Genomic DNA, 21705 nt, shown 5'->3' with positions numbered 1-21705 from the left:
GATGTCTTTCACTCTAGCACCAGGAAGGCAACACACCATCCTTAAATCCTGTCTGCTGCCACAAAAACCCCGGTCAGTTCCTCTCACGATGGAGTCCCCTATTACCACGGCTCTGTGCGATGTCCGACTCTTCCGCTCTGCCTCTGCGGCAACTTTTGATTGACAAACTTGGCCGCCTTGCGAACTGGCAGTGTCATCAGTCTCTGTTTCCAAAAGCTTCAACTTGTTCCTGACAGGTACTTCTCCCGGGATCTCTCGCACCTGTCTCCTCTCTGCCTTCCTCATCATTTGCTCTCTTCTGCTCTCTTCTGGCATGATTGGTGTAATAACATCGCTGAAGGTCTTGTCCAGAAAGATCTTGTTCTCTCGGATGAGCCTAAGGTCTTCGGGTTCTTTCGTCAGCGCTGCAATATGCTTGGTCAATTGCTGAATGTGCACACACTTTCCACACATATACGAGCCAGACACACCATAGTCGTTGACCTCCCACATCAAGCACGTAGCGCACTGAACCAGCTGGGCAGTCATGTCTTCACCCTCTTCAACTGTGGTGTAATCATTTCACTCAACCTCCTTGTCAAAGATTCCTGAGCTGAAGCCTCACTCTTCGATCTAAACTTCCTTAGACCCTCTTTTTGTGGCACGTCTGTGGACTCTTAATTAAGGTTAGAGGAGGAGGGAGGGAGGGAGACCCTACTTTGTAGGACCTGGGGTTTAGAACACACCCACTCTAATAGTAATCACTTACCTTCCCGACCGGCTTTGCTCTCCGTATGAACTTTCGCCCAACTCCCGTCGCTCTCTGCTGCGAACAGTTCATGGAAATGCTTGTGCTCTGTGAGCGTTCTCAGATCACAAATGTTAGCAGGCATAATTTCCACAGGAGGCACCATGGTTGAACCTAACCCTGTTCTCATTCTGATGCCTTCATGTAGCCATTTTCACACAGAAGTAAGCAGACGGCAAGAACGAACAAATATCTGATCTTCCCTAAACCAAAAAAAAACTTTTTCTTTCACCCAAGCTGATATTAACCAGTACAACTGGGACAAAGCAACATACATTTTCTTGCCAACTGGTTCAGTGCTCCACAATTTTGATATAGCATGAGAAACCAGACAACTTCAAGATGCTTACTGCAGTAAATCCAAGATTTAAATATTGCAATTGTGCTTTATGGGTGAAGAGAGCAGGTCTAGGATGTACTTACAGTATTTTGGACAAATTAGATTTTACATTTCATTTTCAAAGGCACATATTACTAAAAAAAAAAGCTTTATTTTCTGTTAATACTGACCTACTGATATGTCAGCTTCGAGATCGTCCTCAGGTCCTTCAATGGAGTACGACTGTATCTCTGGCTCAGTTGCTGGTGCTGGTGGTGGAGGTGGAGGTACAGGTGCAGATGCGAGAGACTGTTTCAAGGTAAAATTGCTCAATTCATCCTCCCAACTGTGTGGTGTAGACACTGCCTCGGACTCAAGATCCCCACTATACGTGCTACCCTGATCTGGAAGGAGAACCACAAAGAAAACCTATGTTAAAGGTGACAAAGGTCACCTCAAGAATGAAACACCATTTCGAGTTGTTCTTAAGTAGCATCCTTTCCATCAAGAATTCACAATCAATTTAACTATGGTTGTGTGCGGTAAATACACAATTGTAGATAAAGCGTAATCAGTACGTGTGCTCAAGTGTAAATAATGGACACCCACCAAGGAGGATACAGGAACATTGTACAGAACATGGGGAGATGGGTGCGAACACAAATCAGTTTCCTTTATATTTCATTGAACATAATAGGCTTGTAATACACAAATTAAGTGGAGCCAGTCGAGAGGTTCAATACTCATTAAATTTCCAAATAATTGCCTTATCTGGATATTACATTTCTTCTTTTTGTTTATTATACCATGCAGATTTGTAGCTAAGCAAACAAACAATTTTCATAATTCATTCATACAATTTAGCAATTAGCTATTTTCAAATATCAGAATCTGTATCCTGCTCCTGCACTAAATTATGTTTCACTGCATCTATAATAATTGATCATTATTGATTTTCTGATCTCAAATTCCATTTAGCCCAATGATAAATAAGATTTCTGGAACTCAGTTACCGATTCATTCACACTGCTGGCCTCTGACTTTGTGACTATCAGAAACTAACAGTTAAGCAAAAGCCTGTGCTAAGCTATTTAAAAAGATAGGTTCCTATAGCTCTCACAATGAAATAAAAATTAAAAGTTTATATTTCAGTATATGTTGGAAACAATGTTACAAGCAATCATTCAAACAAATATCAGAGTTAGATTAGGAACTGGAAGTCACGTTACTAATCTATACGAACCACCGTGTGAAATAGTTTTCTCTTTCTCCTCTTCTTCTGCAATCATTGCAGCCATTGTTAGGAGATCTGCTTCAAAGGGATTTGAGGGAATCTTCTCCTTTATTTCCTGGATTGTTTCAATTATTCTGTCTGCGCTGTCCAACGTTGTTGGAATGAACATCGGAACTGGGAGCTGAAATGCAATGGATTTTATTTTCAAAATTCTGGGCTAGAATTTAACCTACCCCTTAGCAATAATCTGGTCAAGGGGTATCTTTGGCGCTATTTTAATTCCATTGATGTCAACAGAATGAACTCAGGCAGTTTCGATCCACCAAAAATTCAAGGAAATATCTACCTCAAACAACATTTATTGCAATTGGACAACTACAAGAGATTAAGCACAAATGACTGAAAATTTGCAAAACAACACTTATAGACCAGTGAATTCTGCTGTTAAATTATGGAAAGTTATTGCAGTTTTATCTCTGAGATCCCAGATGCCTATATCCCACACATCAAGTATGGCACAATGGAGATTTACGGAAGCATTATTAGAATCATGCTGATTCTGACCAATTTAATCCAATGTTTATTAAATGGCCGTAACCTGATCAAGACAATGCATCAATTAAACATTTGCAGATGATCGATATAGACATTGTGAATTGAGGGAAAAAGGCAGTTGTGCTCAGCATTTTATTGCGCATTATGGTGACCAAGAGTTTGACAATGAAAGTCATTAATGCATGTGACTACCCTGAACTGATCAGCTCAGCAAGAATTTGGGTACCATGGCAGGCACTTTCTTTCTGAGTAGAATGAAGTCTCTATATTTATGAATGTATGAAACAACATTATAGAGAGAAAGAAAAGTAAAGCAAATGTACTGACCTACCAGGTCCCTACATGTAAGATATAATACTTACAATTGGAATCTACAGGATAACTGAGTACAGACTTCCATTTGTAAATTGTCAGGGTAATATCAGTGAAAAACAAATTTCCAAAAATGTATTGAAGGTCAGCTCTGTCAAAGTCTCTGTAATGATTTTTTTTTCTACAGTCTACTGTGGAGTAGGCTTTGGTACTGGTTCAGAATTCGACACTGCATTGAATTTCCTCATTTTCACTAAGTAGTTGCCAAAATGGCAGCACATTTATAGCATTCGATCAGAGATTGTTCTACGCCCCGATAGTTAGTGCTCCAATACTTGTGATCGAGATGTCATCTGAACCACTTGCTTTTTGTTATCTATTACAACGATAATCAATTCTGTAACACAATAATTTCAAATATCAATGGAGCATTGAAGTGAAGTCTGCCATTTGTTGTCTACATTATATGTAATACCAATACAAAGATTTCTATAAATGTATCAGAATAAGTTCAAGAAACTCAAAATCAATTTGCCTTTAACTTTGGAAAATACAACCAACTTTCAACAACTTAGCAGCCCAAGAGTCAGGTAATATTTAAAATCACTGCCATTCCTCCTCACCCTGACCGCCTTATAAGATATTCAATCTTATGCATTATATTACTTATAACAGGCAACTTTTTGACACCCTACCATTTTGATTATAACTTACAGGCACAGGCATCCCTATTGGTATTGGTGTGAATTGAGAGTAAAGATGCAGAGGCACAGGAATATAGACTGGCACAGGGATGGGTAACACAATCACTTGTTGCTTCCAATCCTCTTCTGTAAATTAAAACAAAAAGAAACAAATTAGATGGGAAAAATAATACAAAATTAATTGACAATTTTTACTCAGCTACCAAGGCCAAGTGATTTATTTCAGAATTCACAATGTGCTACAATTCTACATTCCCAGTATTTAATTCAATGCACAGCCAATTCCAGAGTCACATTTCTGACCTGTGCGTAAAACGACAATGCGGTCACATTACTCCCCTATACCGTTTTACTGCAAACAAATAGAGTGCAACAAATCATTTTCATTGTATAAAATATCTGACATAAGTCTAACTCCTTCTATAGTTAAGAATTTTTAGGAAATAACACGAATTAGAACTGCAGTTAGTGGCACTCCAGTCCAGTCACATTGTTTAGAAATACTGTACCTCGAAGTCACATTCCGAGTGAATCAGTTCCAAAAACAGGACTGCTGAAACTAAAACCTGTTGCACCTCTCAGAGAAGTGTAAGAATATCACACTTCAGAGCTAGGATGAGAATAACTGTGCTCAAGATCAAAGAAACATTTAACCAAGTTTGGTATGGGATATTTTTTTCTTGGAGGAGTGGGGCATGTGTTTGGATTCCCTATTCGGTGGGATCATATCTTGCACTTGGGAGATGATTGTGGTCATTTCAAAGCACTCATCTCAGTCACAGGGTATGATTGCTAGAGATTGCCAGGACCATGACGCCCCAGAGAAACTGTCCACTAAAAACCCAGTAAAACCTGCAAATTAACCTGCTAATCAGACAGGATCTCCATTTTGAAGTATACAAAATGAGTTGGCCCAGTACATGCTCACGCTTTTACTACCATCTTCTGGACTAGGCTCTATTCTATTTAGTTGCTTCATCCTCATCTGTCCTTCGATCAGAAGGGAACAATTACACTTGCTGATGATTGCACTGTGCTCAGTATAATGTGCGAATCCTCAGGTAATGAAACTCTCTGCAGCCATATATCAGGTCATTCTGGTTTAATGCGCATTTTGTCAGCACAAATTGGCTATAACACGATTGACAAACTGTGAACACTGTTTGGATAATGCAAATTTTATACTGAATTGGTATATCGATTTTTTTTTTAGTAATCTTTGACAGTGGGATTTTCTATAGCGCAAGGTTGCAGAGGAACATAATGGTTGTGGTATAGCAGAACGACCAATACAACAAAATCTTGGCAACATTGAGGTTTGAACTGATAAATAGCATGTAGCATTTGCACCATACAAGTACCAGACAACTTCTCTACCTACCTCTCCTGGATATTCAATAGCATTACCATTATCAAATCTCCTAACAAAATCATTGTGAGGATCAACATTAACCATAAAAATAAACAGTATGACAACAAGATCAGGTCAGAGGCAGGATATTCTAAAGCATGTGACCTACATCCTGACTTGCAAAACACTCTCACTATTTAGAAAGAACAAGTTAGAATGTAATGGAATATTCTCCACTGCCTGATGAGTGCAGTTCAAACAACAAGAGCTTAAAACATTGGTAAGAAAGCAGCCCTGATTGTTTCATTGCACCCCATTGATGACCTTAACTCTTCACTCCCTCCACTTCTAAAAATGGAAAGTGGAGTTTAACCCAGACAAATCTGATGTGTTGCATTTTGGAAGGTCAAGTACAAGTGAAAATTACACAGTGAATGACAGAACCCTAAAGAGTATAGATATGCAGCGGGATCTGCATGTGCAGATCCACAGATCACTGAAGGTAGATAGGGTAGTAAAAAAGGCCTATGGAAGTGGCATTAAATATAAGGATAGACAGGTTATGCTGCAGCTTTATAGAACTTTAATTAGGCCTTACTTGGAATATTGTTTACTGTTCTGGTCACCACACTACCAGAAGGATGTGGACGCTTTGGAGACGGTACAGAGAAGGTTTACCAGGATGTTGCCTGGTATGAGGAACTTTAGCTATGAAGATAGATTGGAATATCTGGATTGTTTTCACGAGAATGTAAGAGGTTGAGGGGGCGACCTGAAAGAAGTTTATAAGACTGTTAATGACATGAATAGAGTGGAAAGTATGAGGCTTTTTCCCAGGGTGGAGGGGCCAATTACATGGAGACACAGGTTTGGGGGGTTTAGAAGAGTTGTGCAAGGCAGGTTTTTCACACAAAGGGTGGTTAGTGCCTGGAACACGTTGCCAAAGGAGACAGTGGAAGTAGACACAATAGCAGCATTCAAGAAACACCTGGACGAACACATAAATAGGAAGAGAATAGAGAGATACAGATCCTGTAAGTGAAGACAGTTTTAGTATGAAAGGGCAAAATGTGTTGGTGCAGACTTGGAGGGCCAAAGGGCCTGTGCCTGTGTTGTATTGTTCTTTATTCTCCAGCATATTGTGACAGCAGAATGCAATATATAAAAATTGAAATACAGTAAGTGAATAAAGCTTCCCCAGCAGCAACCTTCTAAATTACGACCTCTACATCTTATAAGGACAAGGGCTGCAGTTCCAGCATCCCAATCAATCACTAACCTAACCTGGAAATAAACTGTGGTTTTGTCATTGTTACTGAGTCAAAATCCCACAACTCCCCAACTAACACAATGGAATAAGTTTCAATACGTGAGATTGCAGTGGTTTAAGAACAAACTATAAATTTTACCCATTTTTTGTTTAGATTAGTTAAGTAGACTGGGGGTACCAATCTTTGGAAACTAGCTTTTTCTACATACAGATGATAAAAATGGTCATTTAAAGTTCATATTTAACAAGTTATGTTAATCCACTGCAACCATGCTTACACTATTCCAACACATGTGCATGTACATGAACATGAATCCACAAATACACTGTACCTGTCTGACAAGCCTTGGTCTGAGTATGGGGCCTACAGGAGGTTGCTTTGGTCTGTGAGATAGGTTTACAGAGTAGTGCTTTATTCTTGAGCACCTTAGGTGGTGCAGAAGGTTGTAACCGAATGGGGTCTGTCTGAGTGCTGACCTAATTATCAAAAGATTTAAGAAATTCAAGATAAAGGTAAAGTTAACTGCAAACAATTTAAAAATAGTTGAACTAACACTATCCAAACTCCTTTAATTGTCCACTCACCTGAGTCCCTGAAGTGGTACGGGTTCCTCCTGCCAAAAATAAACAAACAAATACATCTTAGTGTGCAATCACAGACTGCCAAAAAAAACTTTGCAGAATACTTGGAGTTTATTCAAATGCACCATAAGATGCAAGTTCAATAGCATAACCTCCCCAAAATATCTTTCGTGCTCTCCTATCTCTTCACATTTAATGGAATAACAGGAAACCAGGTGCACTTTTAATAGACCTACAACAACATAAATGTGCACAAAGGAAATTGTATCCTTGAATCTGTGACACCATGTTTTCACAGTGTGCATTCATATAATACACTCAATGCAGAAAAATAATTGAAGTGACATTAAATAGCTTCCACACAGATTAAACTAAAAAACAAAATTGAGTCACAGTAAAAACTTGGTCAAAGAAGTGGACTTTAACGAGGTCCTGGAAAAAAAGTTATGTTACAAAAGTTGCCCAAATATTTTCCACATGGCAAATCTGATGGAAGCTCTTGGCCTCAAATAGAATTTTCACAAACCAAGAAAAGCAAGAAATTCAATTATCAGGAGTTATTAGTTTAAAAAAATCCACTTAATGTTGATTTGAATTCTAACCGTGACCAAATTCACAACCGTCCTTTGCTGAAATTGTTGCTGCACAAAGGAGAACAAAAATATCAGAACTATCAGGCACTGGGATACAAACAGAAGTATGGGACCAAAAGGAGGGTTTTTAAAAAAATTTTCAAAGTTGTACAGCAGTCAAGAAATAATCCCATGTGAAACATTGTCATGCATGTGAAAAATCTGGACATGTAAAATTTCATGCAACACTAAATACAGAGTAACTATTTATACACACTTTTGGTTACACCCCTTAAAGCTATCAGGGAAGCCAAAAGGAGAATAAAAGGTACTCTAGATAGATGACTTCCTGATATAGATAACAAATACTTCTCTGAATTAACTTGATATTTACAATTTATAACACAAATTCAGACATATGTAGTATCATAGTTAGAAATTTAGCAAACTAATTATATATACGCGCACACAAAAAGTGATTTGAACTTGAACAAAGAGAGCAAATTTATTGAGACATGGGGTAAGGATTGGACTAGAAAGAATTTCAGGACGATGTAGGCAGGTTAGCAGAATGGACAGGTGACAGATGTAACTCACTGTGGATAAGGGAGAGGTGATGTTTTTATGGGAAATGATATAGAACTAATAGAAAGATGCTGAAGGTAGTGTGAACAAGGCAGGTATATAAATGCATATTTCCTTGTAAGTGCAAGTTATTTTAAAAAATCTTGAAATGTCCGAAGCATTTGGGATTTTACAAATAGGAACATGGAGTACAAAAACTAAGAGACTATGTTAATTTTCTATTAGACAATGGTTACAGTCTATGGTTGAAGTACATAACTTGTGGATAACTCATTCTTGAAAATTCATTACAGTTGCAGTGAACACGAGTAAAGATAAGAAACGATGTTTCAGGTGTTGGGATTATTCTCAACGAAGCAGAGAAAGCTAAAAGGAAATTAAGGGAAAAATGAAGGACTCAGCAAGAAGGGAGAGACTGTTTCATTGACTGGAAAATAAGTGACAGGAATCAATTTAAAATTGTCACTTAGAATGGGATGACAACTGGCATGAATAAATTTCCTTTCCGAATTAGGTGTTAACAGCACTGTATGGATTTTCCCACAAAAGAGCGAGGGGTAAATACTGTTTTACCTTTTAACAAAATTCGCAAATGTTGGAGGCAGAGGAACACAATTGAAATGGAAACAACATGGAAAGACAATGTTTTAGATTGTTTGAGTAAATGTTCCGAGTACATATGATAGGATGAATAGCCATCTCTGCTGTACACTTTTATGGTTCTGACGTTAAGTGCAATCAATCGACAATTCAAAACAAAAGGAACTTCAGGCAGAGAAAAATGTTCAAAGTAGCAGACAATCAGCCAATAACCATCCAGAGTCATGTTGCCAATCTGTTAAAAGTTATTATTTCGCCTAGATCAGTCATAATTTATAGCTACTATCCACTTGTTGAAAGTGTTTGAATGGTTATAAAATGAAGAACATAAGTTCAGATACTGTGATCTAATGAGTCCTCAATCAAAGTACCTGGTGATACTTTTGTTGAGGCCTTCATACGGAAAGACTACCTGAGAGCGGTATTGAAAGTCTGCTGGGCCTGTAGGATAGCAGAGTGCCATTATGCTGTGCAGGAAGTAGGTTCTGCCAACAAAGTAAGCTTCCAAAATTGCCTTTGTGGCTAAGGGATGGCAACAAATAATAAAAGCATAACTCCCAAGAGGACAATGAGGAGGGGAGGTAAGAAATGGTGCAATTCACCCATTCAGACCCAGTGCCTGTACCTGCTCGTGAGTAGCAACAAGGAGTCCAAAGCAGGCAACTATGGGGTTGCTTGTTGGCCGGCAAATTACAAAGGCATTCAATCAGAAATAGGAAACTTAAAATATCAATAAAAAGAAAACAACACTAAAGTTCAGATAGCACAACATAATTAGTTAGGAATGTGTCTTCCGCTAACAGGCATTCAACAAATATTCAATTTTTCACACACAGTGTTTTGCTAAAAGGTGGCAAATATTATATTCAAGCTTGCGGCAGAATCCATACCATTTAAAGTTGTTGTTGAATTAGCAGCATTTTGTACTGGTGGGGTGTTAGCTAATGACATCACGTTTGCTATAACAGGAGTAGACTCCTTTCGATGGACACTAGGAAGATTTGGTACTGGTACTGTTGAAAGATATCGTTTATTGTTAGTAATCAGTAATAGTACAAAACATTTAATCTCGAGTAGCTTCTCGTTCATCACAAAACACGAACTGAAGTTGAAACCAAAACAGAAATTGTTGGAAAAACTCAGCAGGTCTGGCAGCATTGGTGGAGAGAAATCAGAATTAATGTTTTGGGTCCAGTGACCTTTCTTTAGAACCATTCTTTGGTTATTTTTAACAACTGAAGTTGAATTCTATTTTATAAAAACACAAAACTTTTAATGCAACCCTATGAGAACTAATTCAGTATTTCAATGTCACAACCGTGGGCGGCACGGTGGCACAGTGGTTAGCACTGCTGCCTCACAGCGCCTGTGGGCGGCACGGTGGCACAGTGGTTAGCACTGCTGCCTCACAGCGCCTGAGACCCGGGTTCAATTCCCGCCTCAGGCGACTGACTGTGTGGAGTTTGCACGTTCTCCCCGTGTCTGCGTGGGTTTCCTCCGGGTGCTCCGGTTTCCTCCCACAGTCCAAAGATGTGCAGGGTCAGGTGAATTGGCCATGCTAAATTGCCCGTAGTGTTAGGTAAGGGGTAAATGTAGGGGTATGGGTGGGTTTCGCTTCGGCGGGTTGGTGTGGACTTGTTGGGCCGAAGGGCCTGTTTCCACACTGTAATCTAATCTAATCTAATCTAATCTAATCAAATTAAAATCTAACCATAATTACAAACGCTATTTTATTTACAGTATATAATAAGATCATCTTATGAAAAAAGACTTGTCAATTTAAACTTGCACTCACTTGAGAAGACAAAGTGGTTATTTACTTGAGACCTACAAGACTCTGATGACTTTTAACAGGGTGGATGTGGAGATAAAGCTTTCTCTTATAGTCATACAGCACAGAAACAGACCCCTTGGTCCAACCAGTCCACGTCAAACATAATCCCAAACTAAACTAGTCCCACCTGTCTGCTCCTGGCCCATATCTCTCCAAACCTTTACTTTCATGTACTTATCAAAATATCTTTTAAACATTGTAATTGTACCCACAGGCACCACTTCCTCAAGAACTTCATTCCACAAACGAACCAGCCGCTATGTAAAAACTTTGCCACTCCTGTCTTTTTAAACTCTCTCTCCTCTCACCTTAAAAATGTGCCCCGAGTTGTGAAATCCCCTATCCTTGGGAAAAGACAAGCACCATTAACTGCACCTATAACTCTCATTATTTTATAAACTTCTGTCAAGTCATCTCTTAACGTCCTACACTGCAGTGAAAGTAGTCTCAGCTATCCAGCTTTTCTTAATAACTTAAACCTTCCATATCTGGCAACATCCTGGTAAATCTCTTCTGAAACCTCTCCAGCTTAATAATATCCTTCCTATAACTGGGCTACCGGAACTGAACACAGCATGCCGGAAGAGGGCTCACCAACGTCCTGTACAACCTCAACATAACTTCCCAACTCCTATACTCCGGAGAGTCACAAAGGGTCTATTCTTTTTACAAATTTGTGTCTTTATATCTACATCTGTACTTGTTAAAAATTGATATTTTGCACGCACATTAATTTTATATCAAAACCTTCAAATACTCAGAATAAAAAAAATGTAGGGAATTGGATAGCGCCATGGGTACTTTTCAAGTAACGTGCCGCAGCATTCAGGTTTTGCAGCTGCACTGCCTTGAATCAACACACGTGTCTTTTTATACAACAAAACAATGAATAAGAGTGGCTACTGATTTAAACTGGTTTCATAAGTCTACTTGTTTAGTGATGTGGCATTAGAGAAGAATTCAGATTCAAATTCTACATTCATGTGTGAACACTGATATTAATCGTTTTTATTAGTACTGAACTTTTGTAGCTTTTATCTTTATTTTCACATAATACAGATTACATGCAAACACAAATACATCTACAAGTTGTAGAGAATCCTAACTTATTTAGGGATGGCAATCATGTTTTCACTAACTTGTACATTTTCAATTGTTATTAAATACATCAGTAACCTGCATTATATCAGTGAAGATCAAACAAAAGGAACCTCAATGTTTGATGAGATGATTGTAATGCATGAATGTTTTAAAAACAGAGTAGCAACATCTAAACTTCATTTCCCTGGCATACTAAGACATACATTTGAAAAATTCAGCCCTTGGCACAGTGTATGAGGAAATCAAGTGTGCACTGTGCAATCTATCAAATAGTAGTTTCAACTAGCTTAAATTTAAATTCTTATTCACTTGTACAACAGGAAATAAAGCACAAATAGGAATAAGTTGACTTGGCTTCAAAGCTAATTTTCCAACTGCAACATATACATTTTGTTTCAAGACTATTCAAAGAAGAGCAGCTGAAGAACTGAAGTAATTATAATTAATACCTTTACCCTCTTGAGGTGCTGTTTCTGCTAGGTGATGTTGATTGCAGAATGTAAGGACACAATGAAGGTTACAGAAATGTTTGGTTTGTCCATGCCATTTAATAGACTCATTTAGTTTACCTTGACGTTTGCAGCAATCACACTTTGCCATCTACAAATGAAAAAATTAAATTAAAATTTAAAATGTACACTGCTATCCTAAGTAAATTTTGTAAATTAAGTCAAGATCCCTTCATGAAGTGCCGACCTTTCCTAACAGGAGCATGCTCTTTTTGAGTTGGTCAGATCATAGATCAGGATTTGAACAAACCTCAACTAACATGGCAATGCAGTACTAAAGGATCACAATATTGTCAAAAGAGCTGCCTTGCACATGATTTAAACCACACATACAGATGCATAGTATGATTTGAACAGGAAAAGAATTCCAATGGCCTGATGATATTCTCCTTTCAATAAAAACACAGCATGATTTAAAACTTTCCACGTATGCCTGAATTTTGATCTCTGCTGATTGAGTTTTGGAGGTTTGTCAATTCGAGCTGTTCCAATATTGTATTCACACTCAAAAACAAAATCCAAAAAGAAAAGGCAGAAAACAAAATTACCTATTTCTCAAAACTTTGCCCCTGCCAACTTTTGGATGAGATAACACAGTTGCTCAATTCCAGGTACACGAGCACCCTCTCATGGTAGAAAAGTGACACAGCATGCAACTCTATTTAATGCCAGTGTTTACAGGAAAAGCAATGATAAGGTTAAAAACTCTCACAATGATTTACATACAAGTCAAACAGTAAATCATGGCAAACACAGTTCTGCAGTTAAATGTGAAAATGCAAACACTGCTGATAGTCATCATCTGTTCCTCTTTAAACTTCATGAAAACAACACCCTGTCACAGCTCCTCAATGAATGCCGTGATGTACTTAAACTTAAACTCCACTTGGATATGGAGTAAACTGACCTCAAAGTTGGGGGTAAATGTATTTCTAACTCAGCATTCTATTAATCAGGTGATAAATCCTTCTAAGGGTCAAGTTATTAAGATTTACAACAGATGAATAAAAACTACAAATTCAGATATTTTGAAATTAATTTTACCCTGGTCCTCAGTTCCATTACCTAACCCTACTGCAAAGCACCCCCATTCCATTAACCACCCTCCTTCTTTGTCCTAACCCAACACTCGAGACCTTCTCTTTCTTTTTACATAATTGCTTGGAATACCTTCTATAAAGAACTTTCCAAAATATTGCAATGGTCAGGAATTAGAGCTGGACAGAGAGAGTTGGAGAAAGGGTGACTAACTGGCTATGGGGACATGCCAATAGATTAGCCAACAAAGCAAGTTAGGGGACAGGACTGTGAATATACAAACTAGAGCAGGAAGGCAGAATCAGTATAATGAAAACAAAGAATCGAGAGAACCACCCAAGGAAGTATGTTTGAAAGAGAACTAAGAGATCCCCAGTGTCTAAGGTAAGAATCACCAAAAAAGTGATCTAGTTTGGATTCAGCAGGAATAACACAGTGTAATATGTCACAGAGATGTAAAGCATGGAAACAGACCCTTCGGTCCAACCCATCCATGCCAACCAGACATCCCAACTCAATCTAGTCCAACCTGCCAGCACCGGGCCCATACCCCTCCAAGCCTTTCCGATTCATATATCCATCCAAATGCCTTTTAAATGTTGCAATTGTATCAGTCTCCACCACTTCCTCTGGAAGCACATTCCATAAACGTACCACCCTCTTTATATCTTTCCCCTCTCACCCTAAATCTATGCCCTCCAGTTCTGGACTCCCCAACCCCAGGGAAAAGACTTTGTCTATTTATCCTATCCATGCCCCTCAATTTTGTAAACCTCTATAAGGTCATCCCTCAGCCTCGGACGCTCCAGGGAAAACAGCCCCAAGCCTGTTCAGCCTCTCCCCATAGCTCAAATCTTCCAACCCTGGCAACCTTGTAAATATTTTCTGAACCCTTTCAAGTTTCACATCTTTCCGTTAGGAAGGAGACCAGAATTGCATACAATATTCCAACTGTGGCCTAACCAATGTCCTGTATAGCCACAACGTGGCCTCCCAACTCCTGTACTCAATACTCTGACCAATAAAAGAAAGCATACCAAACACCTTCTTCACTATCCTATCTACCTGCGACTCCACTTTCAAGGAGACATGAACCTGCACTCCAAGGTCTCTTTGTTCAGCAACACTCTCTAGGACCTTACCGTTAAGTGTATAAGTCCTGCTAAGATTTACTTTCCCAAAATGTAGCACCTCGCATTTATCTGAATTAAACTCCATCTGCCACTTCTCAGCCCATTGGCCCATCTGATCAAGATCTTGTTGTAATCTGAGGTAACCCTCTTCGCTGTCCACTACACCTCCAATAGTAGATTGACATTGGTGACTTGAAAAAGCTTGCTATCAGTAGTTCAAAATGTTGATAACCTGTCCTTTGAGCTACATCGTGCTAACTTACTAACTGTCCCTCTTATGCTCGCATACAAATCATTTACATAAATGACAAAAAGCAGAGGACCCAGCACCGATCCTTGTGGCACTCCACTGGTCACAGCCCTCCAGTCTGAAAAACAATCCTCCACCACCACCCTCTGTCTTCTACCTTTGAGCCAGTTCTGTATCCAAATGGCTAGTTCTCCCTGTATTCCGTGAGATCTAACCTTGCTATGGGGAACCTTGTCGAACGCCTTACTGAAGCCCATATCGATCACATCTACCGCTCTGCCCTCATCAATCTTCTTTGTTACTTCTTCCATATTTAAAAGTTCCATGTAGAAAATACCTCCTGTTACAAAACTGCAATGTAATATTTATTGTGGAGTATTCAGATCATATTTAAGACAATTTGCTAACAATCTGCTGTTTTGTAGGATTTGAGAATTATAGTTTAAAATAACCTAACCTTCAAAGAAACTTCAATTTGAATAAGACTGAATAAACATCCCTTCCTCACCCAGGGTTTAAAAAATACTCAACAAAACTCACTTTTGTGAACAAGAATACCACCTAGTGTTTGAAAGGGACGAAGCGGAATGAAGCTTATTTATCTGATTGAAACACAAATCAAAGGCAGCTATTATGATCTTTAGTGTACTTAATAACTCTAAAGGATGAAGCAATATAAAGTGAAGTAATTTTCTTTCACTGTACATGAAGTTTGTTAGTGTCATCACCTGTCCTTCAACTTGAGATCATATTTTTGCAGAATTGGAAGTTTCTATGATTGGAAAGATTAATTACTGACCCGCGTATCTTTGGCAAATGTCGTCCCATGGAAGAATTATTATCCTGAGTCTATGATTTGCTTCATATTCTCTCTCTGCTGCCACTATGCCTTATCATTAAGGTATTTGGACTTTTAGCACAATGTAGCTCAAAGGACAGGTTATCAACATTTTGAACTACTGATAGCAAGCTTTTTCAAGTCACCAATGTCAATGCTGCTATGCTTCAAGGAGAGTTTCAAAATGTTTTCTTTGTTCCTTATTTGGAACTCTGGCTATCTGAAAGTTGAAAAATCAGGAACTGGCAAGGGAGATGCTTTTCAGTCAGACGTTTCGTCCCGAACACCGCAGTTGAATTTGTAATTTTGCTTGACTGCTTCTGAGCTGGTTTCAAGAGGACACTAACATATATTCAATGATCTTTCTTATGATTCTGCAGATTATGGCAAAGGAATTGGTGATGAAACTTCTCTAGTGCTTTTATGTGCCCTACAACCCTTTCATGATGATGGATGACAACTGTCTTGAATGGAACATCTAAAACAAACATCTTCAAAATCTGACTTGGTGCCCTCTAAGGCCGAGATAGCTCCCATACTATTTACAATCTACCCAACCATGGCTGTTAACCTCAAACATAAATATCCCTCTGGTGAGAGTATTAAAAGTAGCATAAAAGTACTTGCCCTCATATAATAGCAAGTAATGTGGATGCTGGAATTCTTAAATGAAAAAAAATGCTGGAGAAACTCAGGTCTGGCAGAATCTGCGGGCAGAGAATCTGCAGACCTGCTGAATTGCTCAAGCATTTTCAGCATTTAACCTGTCACCTTTGTGCCAGAACTAAAGTGACTTGCAGAGACACACAAACCAATATTTGTGGATGACTGTGGTGCTGTTGCTCATTCTGCACTATATTTGGAGACCACTCGATCTCTTCAATCTGTTCTGTACCTTTCATGCTATGGTGAAAGATTCTAGACATATATTTTGAAATCTGGATCAGTTCTGAGAAGGTAATTTTCTTTGACAGGTAGAACATTCTCAACAGCAACCCAACTGTATCAATTTCAACAAAGTATCCAGCAGAACTCCTGTAGACAGAATAGATCAAGACTTAACTGCTGAGTTTACAACAAAGCGGAACACCATAAACTTCATTTTTCATTGCATTTCAGAAGGATCAGGAGTTCAGTTCAGAAGGGAGAATATTTTTCCTAGCAAGAGAATCAAGCTTTTAGTTCAAGGGAATCTTCAATTTGGTAAAACTGAAGAAGTTTAGGCATCAAAATTGAGAGAGGTTCATACCAGAGGACCTGAAAAGCAATTGTCAAACTTTCTGTGCAGTCCAAGGAATAGAAACTACAAAGAGTCAGTTCAGTTAAAAACTTAAAGTTGATAAAGGAGTGAAATTTCTCCAGAATAGAGTATCTGTGAAACAAAAGCATTGGGAAACAGTTTGGAAGGTTGTCTTGATGCATGTACAAAAATCACTCAAACAGTATTTTTACATAAATATGAAATATACTTTTACTTCATGTATATTTTTAATATATATTAAAAATTCTCTCTTGGGCAATAAACTTATGCGCTGTTGTTAAAGAACACTTACAACCTCATGTGAATGTGTTTTTGTGACGAACTACATAAAGCAACTGCAAAACGGTGGCTCAGTGGTTAGCAATGCTGCCTCAACACCAGGCACCTGGGTTCAATTCCAACCTTGGGTGACTGTCTGTGTGGAGTTTGCACATTCTCCCTACATCTGCATGGGTTTCCTGCAAGTGCTCTGGTTTCGTCCCACAATCCAAAGATGTGCAGGTTAGGGGAATTGGCTGTGCTAAATTGCCCACAGTATTTAGGGATGCATAGGTTAAGTCCATGAGTCATGGGTAAATGTAGGGGAATGGGTTTGGGTGGGATACTGTTCGGAGGGTTGGTGTGGACTTGTTAGGCCGAAGGGCCTGTTTGCATGCAGTAGAGATTCTAATTCTAATTTTAAAAAACTCAACATCTGATCTACTAAGCCAGGTTTTATTCAGAGATTGAACTTTTCTATTACTACCAATAGCTGGGATCATAACAATGCTTAAATGTACCACAAGAAGATTTTTTTTTGTTGCACACAAGTGATATTCTTCATCTCGATCTGATTTGAATATCAAAGCTGAAGATGCAAATTAATCCATCTTCAAGTCATTTAATAACTTGCCTGTCTCCATTCTGTTTTGACAAGTGTAATATTTCTTAGGGAAAATTCGGCAGATTATTTTTATCAGCACAAAGAACTGAAAAGGAAGATGACCCACTTTCATATCAATTAACATTCAAAGCTGCTCAATTACAACTTCTACAAATGAGGACGTTCACCCACCTGATAAAACAGCACAGTAAACTTGAACAAACATTCTTCACTGCAAAATTCCTCTATTTTCCCTCCAAACTGTTGGTTAAGTAGACGTTTCGATGATTGAGAACAGGAACTACAAGATTTACAGTGAAGTCCCCAACGTTTTGCCAAGTCATGCTTGTAAAGAAGTTTGCAACCTACAAGTGAAATAATGAGAACAAACTTTCAAAATGAAAATTACTATTTTATGAACAGGAAAGAAGGAATCCTTTTTGTTGGAACCCAATCCTCACCTAATGTTCCTTGCATAATTTCATTCCTGTTCCTTTGCCAACTGAAGTCATGCCTGAATCAGTCTTAGGAACTTGTTTGGCCCACATTTTAAGTAAATGCCCTGTCTAATGTGGTACTAATCAATGAAAACCAGCAAAGTCTCCAGGATTCAGTTTTGTGTCACTACCCCTCCCATCACAGTTCCTACATTGTTCCAAAGAAAGCTCAATGACAAGTTGATGAACAGCATAACACCTAATTGATGCACATTTCCGCATCTCTTGGAAGACATTCGCTTGTATTAACTTCAGTTATAGGTTCCAATTTCTTCCTTCCTGTCAGTTGAATTCAAGATAGTGCATAGAGTGGGAGCTCAGTGGTTTGATGAGGAACAGAAAAAAGCATATTCCCAAATTTGCAGAGAATTTGGGAATAGTGGAATAAACTGATGCCATGCTTAATAACAGCGTCTGTCAATGATTTGCCAAGTTTTCTTAATTTCAAAGAATGGTAGAAAAGTCTCAATATACAATTAATTTCAAGCAGTGGAGGAGAAAACCTCAATATAATCTGTGATATCTCATCAATGACTATTGTGTCTTATTTGAAAGGTTGAATAGCTTGCTGAGAATATGATTTGAAGATGCCGATGTTGGACTGGGGTGTGTACAAAGTTAAAAATCTCACAACACCAGGTTATAGTCCAACAGGTTTAATTGGAAACACACCAGCTTTCGAAGCACCGCTCCTTCATCTGGTGGTTGTCCTGATGAAGGAGTGATACTCCGAAAGCTAGTGTTTCCAATTAAACCTGTTGGACTATAATCTGGTGTTGTTTGATTTTTAACTTTGCTGAGAATAGAAATTGGAAATGGAAAGCTGAAAAAAAATCAAGTTTGATTGGTCTTTTCTTGCTCCATTTATTCTTTAGCACTGCAAGTTTTCATGTATTATATGCCAGGCTGTATGCAATGTTTCCTCTCATTTTTATTTGCCATGTGCAGTGTTTCCTGCACTGCATAGTGCATTCAAAAATTGCTGCATAGCTACATACACTGCATCTTAAGAGTGTTTTGGATGTGTGCAGCTTGTTGATGATCTGAGTCAAAGCAGTACAGATTGCTGCACAGAAATGCAGTCACATAGTACTGAGGAAATGTGCAGTTCTTTCAGCTCAAATCACTTAAGATCCTCTGGTGGAAACTTGTCAAATTCCAAATTATTCTGATTTGTTTCAGATTTTATATTTACTTTGTGCTATTTTCAATTTTCCACCCACAGGAACAGGAAATCAACCAGATCTTGAATAGCAATGACACAAAACAAAATAGTTTGCCAGAAATTCGTTATACAATTGTACTTGGAGGGCTAAACGTTTTGCTGATCTGACAAAATAACTATTTCAAAACACATCCATTACCTTCACTACAAAATGGCTTGTCAACACTTGAGAACTTTACAGTCTCCTTAACAACCTTTTCCGACCGACAGTATTCACATATTGCAACCACAGAATTGATCCTTTTGTATTCATCACAACAAGATCTTCCACAAAACTGAATCATTCTACCCTGTGTAAAGAAAATTAAAGGCAACTGTAAAACTCTGATAAAAAGGGTATCCAATAAAAGTATCCCAAGAATACATTTCACTCACATAGATCCAACAAAGAAAAATAAATGATTTCATTTACAACAGGCTCAATTAAACCAAAAAAAACTTTGCACACACTTTAAATTTCAAAAGCATAGATTTCTTACTTGAAAATTCTGAATTTAAAATTTCAATTTTATGTCAAGTATCACAAGGTGTTTGGATACAATATTTAAATGATAGAATCTCAGAATCCACCGTACAGTTTGCAGAAGTCACATGGTTCATGACAGCCCATAATGACTATCTGAAAGAGTCATCCAATTAGTTTCAAGTTATTGCTTTGACATAAGTTCAGAATGTTTCTTTAAGCTTACTCACTTGCCTTTTAAAACTGCTATTCATTTCTGATAAGGTATTATATGTTTACAAAGGATCCCAGGAAAGAGGAAATATGAGGCCAAAAATTCGAGAAAGTTTAACAAGATATTTGACAGAGGTGTTCAAAATCATGAGGGGTTTTAACGGAGTAAAAAAAGAGAAATTGTTCTACAGGTATAAGGGTCAAGAACTACAGGGCATCAATTCAAGGTGAACTAAGTCATTCCTGTCCTCTATCACGGAGGTCTTACACGACAGAAGACGGGGGCGGCTGGATCAGCCGCTATCTCTGGACGAGCTGACCAAGGCCCTCGAGTCCTTCGAAAAGAATAAAACTCCCGGAAGCGACGGCTTACCGGTCGAGCTCTATTCCGCTCTGTGGGACTTGATTGGCCAGGACCTGCTGGAGGTGTATGTCAGTATGCTTCGGGCAGGTACCATGAGTGAATCCATGAGGAAAGGCATCATCACCCTCATCTAAAAGCGGAAGGGGGAGAGGGAGGAACCCAAAAATTGGAGACCAATCTCACTGTTAAACACAGACTACAAAATCTTGTCAAAGGTCATCGCCAACCGGGTCAGGTCTGCTCTAGGCCCAGAACCAAATTAATTTATGTTTTAAAAGGAATCAAATTAATCAGGTTTTCCTGAGTCAATGAAAGTGTGAGCTTGTGAGATTCTAAATATGAGAAGACACAATAATGCACACACATATCAGGAAAAGGAAGACTTCAAAAATGATACAAAGTTTTTAAATGATGTAGATCAGTCTCTGAGTCGCTTGTAAAGAGTGGATATTAGAATGTTGACACCATTCCTGCAGATTTTGCTGGTAGCATTAATGTTGATCATTGTACAGTTAATTTTGAGATTCGTGGCTTTGTAGATTGATTGAAATTCTTCTTTTCTGGTTCCTTTGTGCAATGGCTGGCCAATAGCATTTATAATCCTGCAGTGTTGGAGTGTTTAATGGATGTTGTCTAAACTGTGTCCTTTACAACAGTCTAATCTACACACTGAGATATCAGGCCACTTACACACACAGACCATGGCAATTAGGACTAAAAGGGCAATTATAAACATAGAAGGAAGAGATTGGCTGTAGTGCATTACAAAACCACATTAAAAGGTTCAACAGTAGAAAGGCAATGGACATCATTTAAATAATTAATGATTGGGATTTTCAAAATATACATTCCTTCAAGAAAAAACACCCAACAGGAAAAGCAAGAGAACCATTGCTAACAGGGCAGTTAAAGATAATATTAAATAAAATGAAGAGGCTTACAAAGAGCGAGAGAGAGAGAATAAAATGTGATTGTAAAATAGTAAGAAACATGGAAACAGAATGTAAAACCTCATCTACGTATGGAATAAGGTAAAGATTAGCACAGGGCAAAAATGTGTCTATGACAGGTAGGAACAGGGAAATGTGTGATAGGAAATAGAAAATGGCAGAGAAGCTGAGTGAGCCCTGGAGCAACAGTTTCACACAGAGGGTTCCTTTGACCACAAGTCCATCAGGAATTGGTCAGCACGTAGTGTCCTTGAGACCCTTCGGGGAAAGGAGAGGGCAGATCCTGTCGAGTGGTT

The 21705-nt window shown here is 38.5% G+C and overlaps 1 protein-coding gene across 7 annotated transcripts in view; it reads right to left on the bottom strand.

The window, feature by feature from the left end:
• Nucleotides 1–21705, bottom strand: part of zmym4.1 (zinc finger MYM-type containing 4, tandem duplicate 1) — a 207780-nt gene that overhangs the window by 21488 nt on the left and 164587 nt on the right. For 6 of the 7 annotated variants that reach the window (XM_043717848.1, XM_043717849.1, XM_043717851.1 and 3 more), the window contains 9 exons: nucleotides 19559–19709; nucleotides 17890–18062; nucleotides 12256–12406; nucleotides 9762–9884; nucleotides 7118–7146; nucleotides 6865–7009; nucleotides 3922–4037; nucleotides 2350–2521; nucleotides 1298–1510 (listed from right to left, as the gene is read on the bottom strand). In XM_043717848.1, the coding sequence (XP_043573783.1) occupies nucleotides 1298–1510; nucleotides 2350–2521; nucleotides 3922–4037; nucleotides 6865–7009; nucleotides 7118–7146; nucleotides 9762–9884; nucleotides 12256–12406; nucleotides 17890–18062; nucleotides 19559–19709 (1273 nt within the window). The remainder of the gene's footprint in view (nucleotides 1–1297; nucleotides 1511–2349; nucleotides 2522–3921; nucleotides 4038–6864; nucleotides 7010–7117; nucleotides 7147–9761; nucleotides 9885–12255; nucleotides 12407–17889; nucleotides 18063–19558; nucleotides 19710–21705) is intronic. The other variant, XM_043717850.1, reaches the window with a different exon arrangement.

The sequence above is a fragment of the Chiloscyllium plagiosum genome, chromosome 27, assembly GCF_004010195.1.
Source record: "Chiloscyllium plagiosum isolate BGI_BamShark_2017 chromosome 27, ASM401019v2, whole genome shotgun sequence".
NCBI lineage: Eukaryota > Metazoa > Chordata > Chondrichthyes > Orectolobiformes > Hemiscylliidae > Chiloscyllium > Chiloscyllium plagiosum.
This window is presented reverse-complemented; position numbering and strand designations above follow the sequence as displayed.